The sequence below is a fragment of the Parambassis ranga genome, chromosome 1, assembly GCF_900634625.1.
Source record: "Parambassis ranga chromosome 1, fParRan2.1, whole genome shotgun sequence".
Taxonomy (NCBI): domain Eukaryota; kingdom Metazoa; phylum Chordata; class Actinopteri; family Ambassidae; genus Parambassis; species Parambassis ranga.
Window position 1 is genome coordinate 17,842,274 of NC_041022.1, and position 18,553 is coordinate 17,860,826.

Below are 18,553 nucleotides of genomic sequence, written 5' to 3' on the forward strand. Positions count from 1 at the left end.
AATGAGAGTTAGATTTCATGTATTAGCCTTGAAAAGATCCCCAAAGTGCTATGAATTGCAAACGTGGGCTGTGCAGGAGTAAACTGAGTAAAGAGAGCACTCATAATAAACAAAATGCCTGGAGCTCAATAACAAAAGAAAATACATTATAAGGAGTCAGGCAAATCATGAGCGAAGAAGATCTAAAGGTTAAAAACAACTCTCAACATTCCTATTAATGACTTCATAATAAGTTCAACTATTACAGACTGCTATAATCTGGAGGTTTTGTACATGTAAAACACTTGTCACTTTGCTAATTAATACTGCACAGGTAATTACACATTTAATGCAGCCTGTCAAAACACTCTCCTTTTAAAACATATTCTATAAATACATAAAAGATGCAAAGTGTGATATCAGGTAGGTTTTGCTGGTATGTGCACTGCTGCTCGTAGAGGGTACAGCAGGCGATTGGGGCACAACAGGAACCATTTCAGCACGTCCTCACCAGGAACATGTCAAGGTCAGGTCAATATTTCAGTCATCAGTGAAACTTGTGTGCATTTCTTTCTCTACTTGTTCATGGGGGTGATGGTAGCCGAAAATGGCAACTGCACAGTTAAGGCTACGGTTTCACCTTAAGCCGGGCATACACTGTGGGGGGCTGAATTTCAGCTTTGTCGTGTGTCTTTAATCAAGCATTGTACACGAGCTCACGAGAGGCGATTAACGTCACATGAACGGCGATCGGAAAATCAGCGATCGGATGATCGATTCTGACATGTTTGATATTTTTGTCACCCCTCGTGAGAGTATCACACAGTTTAAGCAGAGATACGGCCCTAAGTCTGTGTTTTTCCCCCACTGCGCATGCATTTGCTGAACATGATAACAAATACGGTGGTGCCCACACGGCATTGGACAGAAATGATGGCGGCTATATTTGATGAGCTGTGGCAGCAACACGCAACACAGATTCTGACTGACTTAGATTTTTCTTTGAAACAGCAACAGCTCCAGGTTAGACATGTTTAGTTTCATGTTCAGTGTGAGCACCTGAAGTCACGTGTAGTGTGAGCAGTGACGCCGCAGCTGACCATCGTGAGCTTTGACTTGACATCGCATGCGTATTATTCGACTTCCCCCTGATGCATTATCAACCAAATGTGTTTTTACGTGATGATTAGCTAAACCATTTCTTAAAATGATTTTTTAAATATCTTCAAAAGCCACACTGAGTCAAGTTATGCAGTATATTTTCAACATATGCTTAATGTGTAGAGATTCTGGCAGTAAGCTGTGTTTCTGTAAAAGGCCAATTTTTAGCTGGCAGTTTTATCTTGGCACCCTCTCCTCACATCTTGCAATATCTTCTTCATGATTTGTAACATTAAAGCTTGTTGGCATTTACAAGCGTATGCCCCAGTGCAGAAAAGTCTGCATTTGAACATATGTTCATCCGTATGGAAAACTATAAGGAATGGATGAGGACATTAACTTTGGCAGATCTTGGCACAGTGAAGTGAGAAATCTAAATTCATACCGCTTCTCTTGATGCAAACCTGGCATAACATACCACTCGCTAAGGAAGGGAGGGGACCCTGGACAGGAACAACAGCACATATCACAGGTGTATCTGTGCTGTGAGGTATCAATAAAAGCTTTAAGGTGAAACACTGAACAGTAAGTATTATCATTTTGAGTTACTTGAAGACAAAAAATTAATACTAAAAGCATCAAATTGTCAATCTGTCAGGAAACAAATGCAAGCAGCAGACACTGTCATTTTTCAGCATATTTGTGTAAGACTGATGACAAGAAAAATGAAAGCTAATGAAGACAACCACAGGAGGAGAAAACTTCTCGCTGTGCATCCTTTGACAGCTTTAGAATGCCTGTCAAAACATGACCAGACGTAGCTGCAGGCGAGAGGTCTGCATGATTATGGTGCTCCCATGGTCCCTTTCACAGGTCACAGCACATAGCCAATTTGTGCTGTTTTGTTACAAAATGAGCATACAGAGTCAGATTTGTTGCTTTAAATACATCCAATTACTCGCTTTTCTGTTAGGCATCAAATCGACAGATGACTCAACAATTATTAAATGTGGATTTGGAGGCAATAGCTATTTATGGTTAAATGGTTTAAAAGCTAACACATGTTAAATATTACAAAGATCTTCACAGTGAATTGTCTATGGAGGTGTTGGTCATGTAAAATAAAGTCTGACCTTTAGCTAACAGTATGTACTGTAGCATACCAACATGTCTAATGCTGATTTGCGGAGGCTTTCTCACACCCTCACACATTTATTACACCTTTTTCCTAGAACCAAACACACTTTGATGAAATATTAGTGCTGACTGCAGAAAGCATCTTCTACTATTTTCTGTGTGTTTGTTGTTTGTACTCTTGTAAATAATAATAAAAAAACAACCACCAACCAGATAAAATCACATCTTGAATATTTCTGTCTTATTTCAATATTAATACAGACATTGTGTATTTTGCCTAGCAAACAGCAGATCTGAGGCTGGGTGACCATCAGTCTGCCTCCTGAGTCCTGTTCCCTGCTCAGTTAAAACCGACAATGGGGGAAAAAAACAAAAAACAAAAACAATTGTACGTGCTTGTGATCGATCCATCCTGTTGGAAAAGTTGTATTTGCCACGGGCACAGATAAACAATGATTTTTTCAAAGATCTAAAAAGACTTAGCTGCCGTGACCCTGACGGGCACATTCACAGCTCGGCTCAAGTGAGAAACAATCGACCTGAAGCCACCCACATGCTTTTTTTTGTGGCCAATCAGTGAACCATGGCCACGAGGAAAAGATTTCAGTCTGTGTGCTTGGGATGGGTTTTACACTTTAACACAGCATATGAATCTGTGCGGCCTCACAGTGCCTTTCTGAAACCCACAAAGAGTCAGAGGGAGGTCTGGGCTATGACATTAGAGCCTACAGAATATTTAAATCCACAGTTTCTTGCTGTTAGGAATCTGAAAAGCTTTCCCCGCAGTTGCTCTTTTCTTTAAATTGTTTTTATTCTGCACACACACACTCTGCTCTCTTTACTCTGCCAGAGCTGTCAAAGTCAGCGGGTAAGTGGCACAATGCTGGCATCCATGCAGGGCTGTGTCAATGTCTTTTGGCCTGCCACCTTTGTAAAAATCTTCCAGCCAGTAAGGTTCTTAGCCCTGGCCTTGCAGTGTTAACTTGAGTATAAATAAAGCTAGCTTGACTCCCTCCAACAAGGTTCCTGCTCCTCCTAGTTTTCTTGCAGGAATGTTGGGTTTGCCTCTTCAAACAGAAAAGAAGCGGTTCTCCTGTCAACTCTGTGAGCTTAAATTGTCACTGCATAAGTCAACTGCTGGAGCTTGATAGGAAAGTTTTAACAAATACTGAGTTTTGGCAGAAAGAAGATCATTATCCATTCAGCGTTATCTGACAATCTCTCATATTTTATTTTAATGATGGGAAATATACACCTCGTCTCAATAAATATCTATTCCCTCATTATATCTGCAGATGTCTTGGCAGTACACACACATTCTTGCTTTGGAAAGTGGGACGAGAATCAAGGGATTCCAGATTGGCCATAAACACTACATGTGCCCTTTGGATAATTAGAGTGGGATTTAGATGAATCATTATTCTGTTGTACTGAGCCACCTGCATACCAAAAAACACTGCTAGTGCTGAACTTTGCCTGCTCATTTTGTTACCACTGTCCACTGAAATACCAACCACAAGGGAAACAATAATAAATTAACAACAGGACAGACATGTCGCTATTCAAACTGACAGCGACTTCGCATACCTGAAAAATCAAACTAAGGATCTATTGTGGCGCCTGCGACCGCACGGATTTGTGTTCATTGTTAAATGATCTGTAGACACAGACAAAACACACACAACTGACAACTCACCCCTATCAGTGTAAGCCAACACCATGAGGGTGTGAAATATGCGAGGAAATCTCCACTAACGACAACACATATAGTACATGTTAAAGATTACACACAACCTAACTTTGAGCCAGATTAGATGTGGGCACTTCAGGGTATGAGTACAACTCTCAGTACACACAAAAAACAAACATTGTACAATCATTTAACATAACACAGGCCTAAACCCTACAGTGAACTCACTTTGTTTAGTGATGGAGAGAAAAGATACACAAGTGGCAAAGTGCTTTACTTCTTCTGTCAGTTTATGACAAATTCATTTAACAGCAGACAATGTTAATAGGGAATTGTTCTCGTAAAGCAGAGAAACAGAAAATATGACCTGACAGCGAGAATGGAACAAATAAAAGAACATTTTCCACACTCAGAGTGGCATGGTGGTAGCACTGTCGCTTCACAGCAAGTTCTTGCAATTTAAGCTGATTAGGGACTCCAATGGGCCGTAGGTGTCAGTGTGAGTGGGTTGTTTGTTGCTGGGTGTCTCTCTCTGTTAGCCCTGCAATAGGTGTACTATGCCTCTTGCCCACTGATGGCTGAGATATGCTCAAGCCCCCCTGCAACCTCCCAACAATTCTATAAATAAAATTCCAGAAAAAACTGCAAACCTTCCAATGTCATCATCTACCAGTCAAACACACATGAGCTGAAGAGAGAAGACACATTAAACTGCTCCGAAGAAAAGGCCTGTGGAGAAAAGATTTGGCTTTACGTTTGGCTCAGAGCTGAAAACACTAATCAGTAATTAATTAGGAGCGTGGTGAAACAACATAAGAAACACTATGTAAACCAAAACTCACTGAAAGCTGGCTGAGGGTTAGACAAATTGCCATCCCACTCCATACCCACATCGCATTGCCTCACCAGAGACTATTGAAGGAAACAGAACTGGGAGACACATGAATATTCATGATATGACATTTGCACGGAGCTCATTGTGCAGTCAGCCAGTGGCTCTGCATTTAAATGGGCATAACTCAAACATCACTGCAAATAGTCAAACTCTGTGGTAACCCTCCAGGGAGTCTAGATGTGTTTGAACTTGAATTGTAGAAATAAAGTGCCAATTATCCCTCTAATTGGGAGTAACAAAGCTGGTTGCCTGTTGTGCCGGGTCCTGTGTTTACTGCGTATCTTTAAATCTCCAATTTAAAGGCTCTAATGAGTTCAATTAATTGAAAATGAGAGGAGTGATTTGGGAGTCAGAGCCTGCTGTTTGGAGCCATAAGCCCAAGGGAACTAAGTATTAACCAAATGGCAGCACAGTACAAACACACATCGTCAGCAGCACCTAATAAAAACATCCTTAAATCAACATATGCATGTTTGCCTTTGTGTTATCATAATAATATGCACAACTCCCCATGAAGGTGAACCAAATAACCATAGACATCTCCCTCCAGTATATTTGAATGAGCAATCAAATAAACAAAAACATTTTTTTTTCAATATTCTTTGTGTCTTTGGGACTCAGCTTCATAATTAGTAATGAGAACTCTCACTACTGAGATCTAGTGAGGTTTGTGGAAGAACTACAAGCTCTGCCTTGGAGAACCCACAATCCTACACATGTTAAAAAGTAACTCCTATCCACACTTCCAGATTTCCACACTTTAATACGAGTGCAGAGGACGTTGTGGACAGGAACACTACACACTGCCTACTTTTAGAAGCCAGTCGGGGTGCACAGGTAAAGAAAATGCAGCAGAGAAAGGTGTGAGGACACAGCCAGCAGAGACCACCTACAAACTGAGCTGCTCAAATTGATCTGATTTGGCAACAACAACTAAATTAGAGTAATTTAGTTGTTGTTGCCAAATCAGCTGCCGTGAATCTCTAAGTGGGCTGTTTCTTGTCAGATTGTGGTGCTGACTCCAAGAGGAAGCCCACGTGTGTTGTATGAGAAGGAAAGACAATGCAGCAGGCCTGAGAGGGCAGATAAACATTGACTGAGTCATTTGTGTGGCATAACAATGTTTGGCTAACACATTTAAAGAAACTCTCAGATGTAGGCATGGCTCTAAAGCCGCAACTGACTACATGTTCCATCAACACTAACTGGATGTCCACATAAAAGGGACAAATGTCGTACTTAACAATTAACCCAATGCATGTCTGTGCCTAAACAGCCTCAATGAAGCACACATGTCTATTCCTCCATGCTTTAGACCTCTCTGTGTGAAGGATGTATGTAAAATGGACCTCTTGAAAAACTGTAGCAACTCAGACTAATCTCACTTAGCAGCTCTAAGATTCCCAGATCAAACGCTCCACCAGAGACTGTGATGAATATTTTATTGATTCCAAGCATTTGGAGAGGTGACAAGATCAGTATGTTATATTTAGGGCTGGAAAGATGGACAGAGATTTTAATTAGTCTGGTTCTCAGGTTTACTTGAAAGAGAAGCTGTGTGTGTGTACACAGCAACAGTCTGACGGGAAAATCAACCCACTAACCTTACCTTCGGATTACCCAAGACATTTGTATGTCAGACGCCTAAGGAGGGCAAGCATCTTTTGACAATTATCTGACAGGCAGACAGACTCAAAGAAAAAAAAATCATGCCCTATGTCTCGACTTTGCCCTTGTCACTTGTACTGAAGTCACAGCAAACCTAAAAAGCATTTCCAGGAAAAAAAGAAAAGAAAAAAGGAACAGATATATAGTGTGAGAGAGAGAATCAGTCAACATCATCTTAAGACCATAAGCTGATGTGGTAACATGCAGGAGGACAGTTTGGAGACTGAGCCTGCTGAGAATCTCTCAGCAGAGCCTTCATTCAGCCTGACAGCTGGACAGAAAGAAAACAACCATGTACAGACTCCACTCCTGGAGCTGGGTGCCTTCACTGTGTGCATAAGCTCCATACTGGTAAGACAGAAAAATTGGGTTTTCACTAAGAGTCATTTTAACCAACATCATGCATAACAGCGTGTTTGATGAGCTCAATAGATTGAGCAAATACTTCAAAATACACACATAGTTGCTTAGAAATGATGTCATGATCTTCACATTGGATCTTTAGATTGGAGTTCTTAAAAGCCTTGAACTACAGTAAGCAATAATTACTTCTACAGAGAATAATTTATGATGAAATGCCAAGAACATCATGGACAGAATAATTTTGAAGGTGAAATTACCACCATGTTTATTCAAAGTTAATGATTTTCCATTAGAGTTAAGTCCAGCTGAGAGAATATGTCTTTAGGGCATCTAAACAGTGTCTAGAATGTGAAGTAAAATTCATACATTTGGAGTCTAGGTAATTATCTAGTCTAGGTTCAGTCAGATGACATACCTAAGGGAAAATCACTCCTATTACAGGCAGACACACTGACTTAAATCAGCCAAGTAGAAGAAAAGAAACAGAACATGTCCACCTACATGACAAAATAATTCAAAGATGCTCTCAGATTGATCATTTTTCATCTCTGTTACTTTTTACAGACAAATCATTCTGCTCCAAAACTAAGATGATGAGTGTCTGAGGGATATATGGAGGCTAAACATGGCAGATGTTTAACCCATGTACAGCGCAGAGAAAACAAGAAACGCATGGAAAAGCGTGGGCTCCGACTTCTGATGAGGCTAATGTTTGTATTGGCATTTAAATTACATAAAAAAGAACGATACAGGCATCGGAAGTTCCAGGTCTGCTGCAAAAGCTGTTTTAAAGTAATGAGTGGGCGTGAATTTAAAAAAAAATCCTGGCCCTACATATGACTTCTACCTGTCTAGCAACAGTGTAATGACCAGTGAGGATCCATTTGGGTATTTAGCAGGTGAACCTAAAGCCAGAGACATATTTCACCTATATTGAATGGAGCTGATATTCCCACAGGTTCCAATTTACTATTGTAAGAGTTACAGTGAAAAGATTCATTAATATCTGGCTTAATAATATCTGTAAATAATATAATATAATTTAATATAATAATAATTTGTCTGAGTAGTCAAAGAGTTTGATTTCTTCCCAAAGTACCCAGAGAATACCTGTGGATTACATGCTGAGTGAAACAATGTAATGTAACTCTGTTAACATTTCTACAAATAAGCAGAAGACTTTTTCCTGCTTCGGTGTCTTTATGTAGCTAGCTGAGAGAAAGAAACAGCAGTCAGCTGTAGAGTTTGTGAAATCTCAATCTCTGCTGCAGTCACGGCAGGCAGACAGAGACAAACGGAGCCAGTTTTCACTCCAACTGTTCAACTTCTGTCATACTCTTGTAACCTAAGACAAAGACAAGGGAACTCATCTCATCTCCTTGTACCAAAACAGCCCTGAAGGCCCTAATAGCAGCATGTCTCAAGCATGACGACTATGCAGTTCCTTCACCGGCCCACCCTTTTTATGGCTCATTGTCCTGTTCACCCTCTTTCCCCTACCTTGTTTTCTCCAGATAACCCTCTCTCCTCACACGGCCCTATCTCAATCTCCCACTGTCACACACTCCATCATTCTATCCTGCTTTATTTGCCACCTCCCATCTCCCTCCATTAACTGAAGTGCTGGAGACAAGACGTGTGCTGCTCTGTACAAAGGCCCCTCTTCTCACAATGCTACTTACCTGTTTGGACTCACTCACTGCATTTAGTGAAGATACTCTCTAACACAAAGAGGACAACACATGCATTCACAGAGCTGCCTTTGTTCTTGTATATACTGGCATGCAAACCTGAGCATCAATGTGTGGGACTGCTTAACATTCAATGCAAATTAGTCAACAGACTTGGAGCACAAAGACACATGAATGTGATTATCTTTTATAAAGGCAAGTAAGTAGATATGTAAAAATGTCTAAAAGAAATCCACAGTGCAGTCTGAAAGAACTGAATTTTTAGTTTTTTAGTTTTACACCAGCACAATGCGTTGCCACAGAACTAAAACTTTTTGCTTTCATATGGCAATTTGTAAGACTGGTGGTTTTCAAAAAGTACAATTATAAGTTTATGTAAAAGATATCAACTAGTGCAAGTCCATTGAGATCACAAGATGGATTGCCAGTGTGTCGTCTACTGTGCCAATGGTGTTCACATGAGAAGAAAATGCCCAAAAAGTAATTTTCTTTCCGTGAGCTAACTAAGAACACAGACAGCATCAACGTATAGCCTGGCATTTCCTCCTACATGTTTGCAGCTGCTGAGCAGATTATTTGGAGCTAGCAATACAACAAATCATCAAATCTACCTGCTGACATCTGAGAATAGTGCATTTCCTCAACCTTGTTTCTTCTTATTAGTGGCCGGACAAGCACTTAAAATGTATCCTGCCTACACAATTTGTGTATTACTTGCAAATACCTTCACTCTCAATGTCATTTTTAAAAGTGTTTTCCGTGTAGAGGTAAGTACCGAAGATACTCCAGCAGATAAAGCATATAAATCAAGCTTGTTGTGTCATGTTTACAATCATACACGTAAAGTGACGACTGGAAGAAAAAACATTTTGTACACAGGACAATGAAAGTGGATGTAAACATTCAAGTGAAAGCCTGAAAGTCAGTACTTAAACTTCCCAGACACTGTTTCATTTTAAATCCATTCCTCTGACAAAGAAAACATGTACTTGCAGACTGAGCTGTATACAGAAAAGCCAATACTTATAAATAAGGTTTCACAGACTATTATATATTAGTATTCCAGGCATGGAAATATTTATGCATACGTAAGGGGAAAATGCTGCAGTTTCCCCTGTAGTACTGCACATGTAGGCATGTGCTGCCGTTTAGAGCAGATAGATGGGAAAGCCCACGCACTGAGGTTCAGGACAAATTGGCTGCCTTTCGTTTCTGCTCCTCTTTAATTACACAGTGCTGAAACACAGGGGCTACCTCTACCTACCTTCCAACCTAACACTGCACAAGGAGATATCAACAGTGCCGTTTATCATGCTGAGTGCTGACAAAAGTGGGACAGGTAAAATGTAGTCCCTCTTCATGACTCTCACTCTCACAATAGACACACTGCCCACATCATCAAGAGGGCTTCTGTTCAGATGCAAGCAGAGTTCTTGGGTGGAGCTTTCATAGGTCACAAAGTTTTCATAATAATTATCTGCACTGGTGTTAGCAAATAATAATTATACAGTACAATCCAGTATGTTGTACTTTAAAGGAAATGATGATGACTATAAGGTAAAAGTGCTGGATTTTTGCCATTTTAATCAGTTTTGTACATTGAATGGCAGAATTTAGAATATCTATGTTTTACCATCATGTTTCTAACCTGGATCTACATATGAGCTAACACTTGGAGAGGATGGGGTTACATACTCCCTCACCACAAGTTGTCCATAAATTCTCCACACTAGTCCTTTAAGAGTTTAAAGAGGCCTTCTCATTAACTCTGACATTTTAGTTTGATGACTTGGCAATCACGATCCATGATCCCTTTCTACGGCCGTCCAGCTTTGCATCACCATTAGGATGCACAATGGTGAGTTTTTCTGGAAGATCCCTGCTTGATTTCCAAAGCATGTTATCAGCAGTCTCTTTAGGTGATGGACAAATCAAGCACAAGAAAACATCTTGAAATTCAGTAGCCCTGTTGTAATGGATTGTGGAAAATGGGTTAAGCAGCCTGACATGAATTTCACAGTTGGACAGCAGGGGGGCATGCCTTCTCTGGCACAGTAAATAAATATCAATCAATCAATCAAATTGGTCTGATTATTCTCTGAAAAATCACGTTTAAAGGTGAGCTACAGTCACTTGGGTATTCATCTAGCACCAAACATTAAAACTTTGCTATGGGCAATAACTTGTTATTCACATCACAGATGTGTGATTCCAGCGAGTGAAAATAAACTCTAATATAGCAGAGGTGTTTTTAAAGGTCCCATAGTTTTACAATTAATTCCTTACTGTTTAGTAAGTACTAGTTCACCAATACGATAAAAGTGAAGCTAAATAGACATGAACTAATATTATGGTCATAAATTATTTATATCTTCATAATGAAATGGCTTTCTGTTTTCATTTTCCTAGTGTTCTCTGACAAGCGGAGAAAATGAGTGATGAGAAGGAACAATTTTCCACATAAGTGAGAAGGACAGGACTGAAGTCACGTCGAAGGAAAGATATATTTAAATATTCATAATATGTATAGACGCCTACTTTTATTGACTTCCTCCCTTTACGTATAAAAACAACACTGATATATCGGCTGTGCAGCAACACGTTCATTCATGCACACCGTTTAGCATTCCTACCAGCACAGACAGCTCACTAATAACAAGAAAAACAATGCAGGCAAAAGAAAGAGAGGCAAAGAAACTAAGAGATTTCTCCTTTCTGCTTCACCAGTGCCACCTGGGGCAACAATCAACAACCCTTTCACTGCCTATTAGATACTTTTCTCACAGCAATCAGTATCCACTAAGGCATAAACACAAGTTCGACGCTGCACATTAGTTGTGTGTACTTTTTTGTGTGTTTCTCTTGTGTTGGGTGTCTATCTGTCACAGACCTATTTCAAACTTTCACCCGACAACATAAGGAGGATAACACATGTAGATAAGCACTTTAAAATTCATTATAGAGGGCCTCAAGTGGAACCAAATTCAACTGAGGATGAGCAGAAAGCGCTGTGGTATATCAGTGCAAGGTGCCACTGAAAATCACCAGGCCACAGTGGGAAGGCCTAATGCAAATATTTATGCACATTCCATGCTTTGTATATATTAGTATCAATATTTTTTGTCCTGGAGCTAACCAAGCATTAAGGTGAAAGGAAATGGCACACTGAGTGATGTAGAGGCTTGCAGCTAAAGCCATGGGAACGGAGAAAGATAAAGGGAGGAGGTCTGGCTGCACATAAACAGAACTATGAAGAACAAAGACGACGTAAGAATAAATTTAAAAACCAAACCAAAAAAAGACCACTGGAAAGAATGCAAGGGCAGAAGGGCAAAAGCATATTGGAAGACACGAAGAGGGCCACAATGCAAGATCTGACACTACCTTCAGTGGGGTTGATAGCTTCTGGTAAGCTGTCCCATGGGAGGGTCCAGGCAGGGCAGGGATGAGGAGAGAAGACTGCATCGATGCCATTTTCCTACACACATACACACATGTACATCATGAATACATGTTACCATAGAAACCTCTTTCTAGCCTCGGGTTCTGAGGTACAAATGGATGTAATGAAGCAACCTAAAGAAGAACTGTACCTGAGGAAAAAACATTGCCAGTGCACTTATTACTCTGTCAAGAGAGAACAAACTGCTTCATCAGTACAGTACAGTACTCCCACACATCCGGTACAATAAAATACTAGAGAAACACTTGTAATTTTCTCTCTTGGAAGAGGATTGAAATCAAAAGTATTTGATGGAGTAGTGAAGTAGTGTTTCACCTATAAAGGCAGGAGTTTCAGTTATTAATGTTTAATATTAATACATATCCTCAGCTCAAGGCCACTTAATTATCAGCAGACATTAATGAAGACAGCAGTGACAAATACAGATGCAGGCAGAATCTTGTCCATTTCAAGGAAAATGTAATGATATGAGTCATATATTAGAAAAAAAAAACAGATCTAAGATGTCTGGTCTTAAATTCATTCAGCAACATGATAATGATCACACTTACAGTCTGAATGTCAACATTACTAAGGAAGCAAAGGGACAAAAGCACTACACTCTCATACAATTTTAAATACTGTGATGCTGTAACGCAGAGCTTAACCATCTGCAATGTACATCACTGCCAAAAACACTAGGCAATAAAAATACGGCACCACTACCTCAATTTGTGTGTCGAGTGTCAACAGATCCTTGAAGCTGTATAGGCTGTGGTATTAGGTTATGTTAAAACTATCATTACAATACTTTGGTTTTGCCACTACAATAGAAAATGAAAAAAAATATTGTAAAAACTTGATGAAAAAACAAAGCCTGAAAATGACTTCACACAGTAACTTATTATAGTATTACTTTAGTGAACAACACCACAGGCCTCTGACGTGGAACACAAGAAGCAAATAAAAGCTGCACTTATTGTAAAAAGCTCAAATTAATTCAATCTAAAGGAGTGGTTAAGTTAAAGCCCTTTCATCACCCAACAATGTGGCTGTAGCCATGGTCGAAAAAACAGTCTTAATTGGTTGCTTAGTCAAGCCTTAGGCCCAAATGAGGACAAATAGGATTAAGTACTAACATAAAGCTCATTGGTTTCACAGAGCAAAGAACAAACAGTGTCGCTGGAACACCAGTTACCCAATACTTTGCTCAGACAATCAAAGATGGTCGGCTTACTAACCTCCTGTTCTACATAACTACTGTACTGCCTTTACTGATATAATAAATTAAAGGTGGTGTCTACAGATAGCTCGATAGTTAGGAATAGATAAGGCAGAATCTTAACTTTGGAGGTGAGTCTACCCCTTTTGTTGTATATTGTGTTTGGATCACAGGTTGTGTCTCTACAGCTCTTTGCACAGGATATTTGACTGGCATGCTTCGGTGTGTGTTAACTCAACTGAGAAAGAGAGAGTTTATGAGCCATTTATATTGTGGATAGAGTAGTGAGATGAGCCTGGCGCCTCTGGTTAGCAGCAGTGAAGGATTGATTGTCACCAAGTCAGGTGGCAGACATCTCTGTCTCTATGTACTCGGTGGGACACACACAGCCATATATGAGGACGTATGCATGCACACAGGCAGGCTTTTTGGCCTAGACAACACAACAGCTGCACCGCAGACATGATGGTGGCGACACGTAGCCATTCTCATAATCCCTCAGCAGAAACAGAATAGCGGCCATTGTATATACATCTTTTTGTGTGTGTGTGTGTGTGTGTGTGTGTGTGTGCATTCCCCTCTAGCCTTAATGTCTGATTTGAACCTGCCATGAAAACTGTCATTTGAGCACATCTGGGCCTGACTGCATTTCATCTGGCACGGTTAGGACATCACTTCCTGACCACCCAGCAATTCCCCTATCTCTCTTTCACTGCTTTCCACCACTTTTGTGGCAGACATATAGCCAGCAGGAAATCACAGAAATATCTTTGCTGAGAGTGGAGAGCAACAAGGCCAGGAGAACAGTCTGAGGGCTCAGTGGTGGGGAGGTTAGTCAAGGTTGAGGAGACAGTCTCCTTCTAAACAGCTGGGCCTGCTTATCTCCTGCTGCAAACACAAGCTAAAAGAAGGGATATCAAGGCTGCTACAGAGCTGAGAAAACTATAAAAGTGTGCAACTGTATAAATGTCTTGCCAATGTGTCCTGAGGGAAAAGGCATTTTAAGAGTGCAGAGTGGATTGCACTAGTATAGTGTAGCCATCTTGTCTCTTTACACCAAGATTTTCAATCATTATATAAATAACATTGTATGGCTATAAAGATTGTTTTGTTTTGGACTGGCTTCGTTGTTTTTATTGCACCTAAAATGAGGATAAGCTGAATATGCAGTATCTGCACTATAGTAAGCGGCAACAGGATCCACTGAGACTACTGAAAACATTTAAAGAAGCACTGAGGGCAGTAAGATACTGTTCTTATAAACAGATTATTCTTCCTTTTCCTCCTTTTCTGTTGACTGAAAATATACTGCCATAAAAACAACAAAGAAAAAAACAATCAACAACTGTGCTAACAATCACTAAAAAGCCCACTTTAAATGTTAATTCTGTGATGGAAAGCAATTAATGTTAAAGCACTGGCAGAAAGATAAATAAAATTCAACACTTACAAAGTGTGCCAGAAGCCAAAACATTAACTTGGAGCTACACTCCTAGAGTCACAATCAGGTGGAGATGGAGCCATGAAATTACAGGGATAGTAGCTAACAACCAGTTAGAGCCTGCAAGCCTTCTATCTGTGCAGTGAGGGGGACAGCCGGGGACAGCTCTGTAAATTTTGGGCCAGCATGTGTGTTTTGAAACACACAGAAACACAGCATGCAGCAAATAAGTAAAGAAAAGTAATCATTTACTTTAAGTTTAGTCATCGTGGGTCGGGGGCCACCAACAAATGGAAGCTCTGTGGTCATCTCCCGGCCTTCCTCTTGCAGCAATAGGCTTGCTGGGTTGTCATCAGTTGATGGCCCAGGGAGGCTGGATGTGGGAAGCTGAGCGGTGGACAGATATATCCCACAAGCCTCTGCTGCCCGAAGCACCCCAGGTACCTCCTGCACACGGCTGTACCAACGCAGCAGGTGGGGGAGTTGCTGTAGAGAGCTCGCAGCGTGGGCTTGGAGGGAACACTATTAAAGCCGATCAGAGAAAAGAAGGAGAAAATAAGAAAAAACAAGACAATATTGATTAAGTGACTCAATTGACGTGTCATCTCCATTGAGCTGAGATGTGGATGAACGAACGACCCCACGCACACACATTCACACACACTGCACACAAGAGGCCAGTTGGGAAAAACATCAACACAGAGATGGAAGGTGGGGAAGGCATAGAGGCACAAACAAAGATGTGATCAGAGAAGCCTTGTCGCCATGCAAATGACTGTGTTGCGGGGGAAACACACAAGAAGGGGCACCCTGCACTATGACAAGTGGGTGAAGTGGAAAGGATCCACTGTGGCTACACATGTTGTGGACAGTGATGGCCGTTAAGAGGAGACACGCTAAGCTGAGTGTGAAACTGGAAACCACTGGAGCACAGCTGACTACTAAAAGCCTCATTGTGAGTTCATTCCCACCATAGACTGCAGTCTATGATTCCCACAGCCTGGGAATAAGCTGGAGACAACTGAAAGGTGAAATGGAGGTTGAGATCCACTTCATAGCCTGACAATGCAGCACTCATGATCAATAACAATAAAGAGTTGAGTTAAACAGCTCACCTCTGCTTTAATTACTATGTAAAAAAATAGCTTAATGATTGCCCCCTAATGAATATTTAGAGAACCCTCCGAAGCTTTTGAAGTCTTCAAAAAAAATAAATGAAGAATTTTAAAGTCAACATAACAACCTGCCAACTCTTGATCTGTTGCAGAGAAATGCACTTCAACCTGCTGCATTTGAATAGAAACCCTCCCATACACGCCGTTATCAGTCTTTGCCAGGTGGCTCTAGACCACCTTTGAGAGCAAAACCCGTGCCAAGTGTGATGCAGTGAGTCTTCTTAACTCAAGTTTCTGCCTGGATGGATGTGAAAGGAGCTGGGTGTACTGACTGCTCACCCTGACCAGAGTGTCAAAACCATACGTCATGCATTATTTGACAAGTCATCATAATAAAGGCATTTAAAAAAAAAAGCCTGTAAATACATGCACGGAGGGATTCTGCAATTCATGGGATCAGACCTGTCATATGTGCAGCTGTTTATTTAACAAGAAAAAGCTTTGGATAATGATTGCTTGTAGCTTGTAGCACAATAACAAAGAGTGTATTGAAAGCATAGGCTTATGCTGGAAATGAGCATGATGTGTATTAATGATCCCAAATTAGGCAATGACTTAAGGCATAATAATATGACATTCTTTGCTGACAACACACAAACATAAACATATGCCATCTTACCAGATACTGATAAATGCACGGCAGCAGCACCACATCAGTCAGGGTGAAGTACAGTCCCTCCGCAAACACATGCTCCAGCGGAGGCAAGTCTGTTGTCTTCACTTTCCTGATCTCAGAGTTCTCTCTGGTGGTCGCAGCTGGAACTGAACCCACTGACAGTTTGGCCAGAGCTGCTCTGAGCTCAAGTCCATCACAGGCCTGTGGTAACTGTCCAGAGGTCTCACCCTTCTCGCTCTGCCTCTGCTCTTGGAGCTTCTGTCTCCGTATTTTGTCATCATTGTGGACTCGGACAGGTTCCGCCAGCCTTCGCTCGAGGGTGAGAATAGAGAGAGGCAGCTGCTGGTATTGATTTGTGGGATTTTGGAGGTGCTCCTCAACAGCAGAAGGGATGCCAATTTCACACAGTCTGGTCCACTTGCTGACCTGAGAGTGAGACAAGAACTCTGAGGTCAAATATTGCACAGCATTTTAAATGCACAGACTGAAAGATGCTGGTTAACCATCTACCGTGAGACAAGTTTTAACTGTGTTTTTCTTTTTAATAAAAAATCTATTTTTATTTTTCATCATTCATTCATATTTTTGCAAAGAAAAGAATAAAACTAAATAAAAAATTAAATAAAAGACAAAAACAAAATCAACTTTTTTTCCAAAAATAAAACACACATTGAGTTCCCATAGGAGATGATAACATAGAAAGTAATTAATTCATCATTTCATCCCAAAAAATTCAATAAGACTCAAATCTGTAAAAGTGCAACTTGGAATAAAAAGTTGTGTAGCCTATTCAAAATAAATATTTAGGTCTTAGGAATGTCATATTTGCTAGCCCAGATATAGTGCATCAAAATGAAATTGATCTTAATCTTATGCATGTTCTTTATGAAAGAGCAATAAAAACACATAACATGGGTACAAACTGAGACTTGCAGTCCCAGATTTGTAGAGTTTTCTTGAAGATGAATCTCTGCTCCTCCAAGCAGCTTCATCAGTTCTATCTGTTTGCTTGGGAAACATGAGTTATGTGGTGGAGGACCTGTCTCAGTCATCCAGGTCATGTTCATTCAAAAGGTTGAAGCGAGGCAATGACTTGTAGAGTTATGTGGTGGAGGACCTCAGGGTCCACAAACTCTACAAGTCGTTGCCTCGCTTCAACCTTTTGAATGAACATGACCTGGATGACTGAGACAGGTAACTAAAAGCCACAAGCCAAGCTGCTCTTATTCTTCTCCATGTATGTTGCACCAAGATAAAACTCACTAAAGCTTTTTCTGTTTCACATCTTTTTGATTTGCTTCTCTGCTGGACACTTACTTCAGCACAGGCCTTCAGACATGTCTTCTTGAAACCCAGCAGTGCCACAACACCCTTCCTGGAGGGGTCCGCCTCAATAGTTTTGTTGATGATATGTCTAAGGACCACTGCCAGTCCTGCCCTGCAGTGACGCCCAGTCTCATCCAAAACAGCGGGTAGGCGACAGCTCTTCACCAGCTGCGGTAGATCATCCAGATGTACGTCAGACACGTTCAGAGACGCTGGCAGATGACTTCTCAGTGACTCAGAGCTCTTAGGTTTGTTAGAGACCAGAAAAACCTGGAAAGACTTGCACTCGCAGTAAGAAAGGAGGAACAGGGCAATAGTGCTGTGCAGGGGCAGGCGCGACTCTTCATTCTGGAAATTAACTTCTAAGAAGAGGGCGGGTTGGTATTTCTTTTCCTCCTCAGTTTGCCTCATTGTAAATAAGGTAACACTGTAAAGTGAAAAAAGATGTCACACGTAAGCCTTACGAGTGTTTCGGTGAATCTGCTTTTAGCTTAAAATTAAAAAAATACCAGCAGATTCAAACACATGAAATGACTCGTAGTGATACTTACAACTACACGGGCGATTTTAATAAACCCACGTTGTTATGGTACACGATTGCGGTCCTACTGCCTATTCTCTCCCTGTGCTAAAGTTAGCTTAGCTCCATAGGCGTACAACAGGTGTCTAAAACTCGATAAATATCGTACTTAAATTAACAAATATGTAACGAAACAAAGCCGTTCCTGTAGATATACCATCATTGCCATCGTCATAGCAATTCAATTAAAAAATGAGAGGAATTGGTAAGTAGGAAAAATACTCTTC

At 40.7% G+C, this 18,553-nt stretch overlaps 1 protein-coding gene across 2 annotated transcripts in view; it reads right to left on the reverse strand.

The window, feature by feature from the left end:
* gstcd (glutathione S-transferase, C-terminal domain containing) overlaps nt 1-18,413 on the reverse strand; it is a 38,924-nt gene extending 20,511 nt beyond the window's left edge. Inside the window, exons 1-5 of one of the 2 annotated variants that reach the window (XM_028415887.1) lie at nt 18,298-18,413; nt 17,738-18,173; nt 16,424-16,846; nt 14,882-15,151; nt 11,909-12,002 (exon numbers count right to left, since the gene is read on the reverse strand). In XM_028415887.1, the coding sequence (XP_028271688.1) occupies nt 11,909-12,002; nt 14,882-15,151; nt 16,424-16,846; nt 17,738-18,157 (1,207 nt within the window). In that variant the 5' untranslated portion in view covers nt 18,158-18,173; nt 18,298-18,413. Of the gene's footprint in view, nt 1-11,908; nt 12,003-14,881; nt 15,152-16,423; nt 16,847-17,737; nt 18,174-18,297 lie in introns of those variants that run through there. The other variant, XM_028415897.1, reaches the window with a different exon arrangement.
* Between the last annotated feature and the right edge of the window lie 140 nt (nt 18,414-18,553).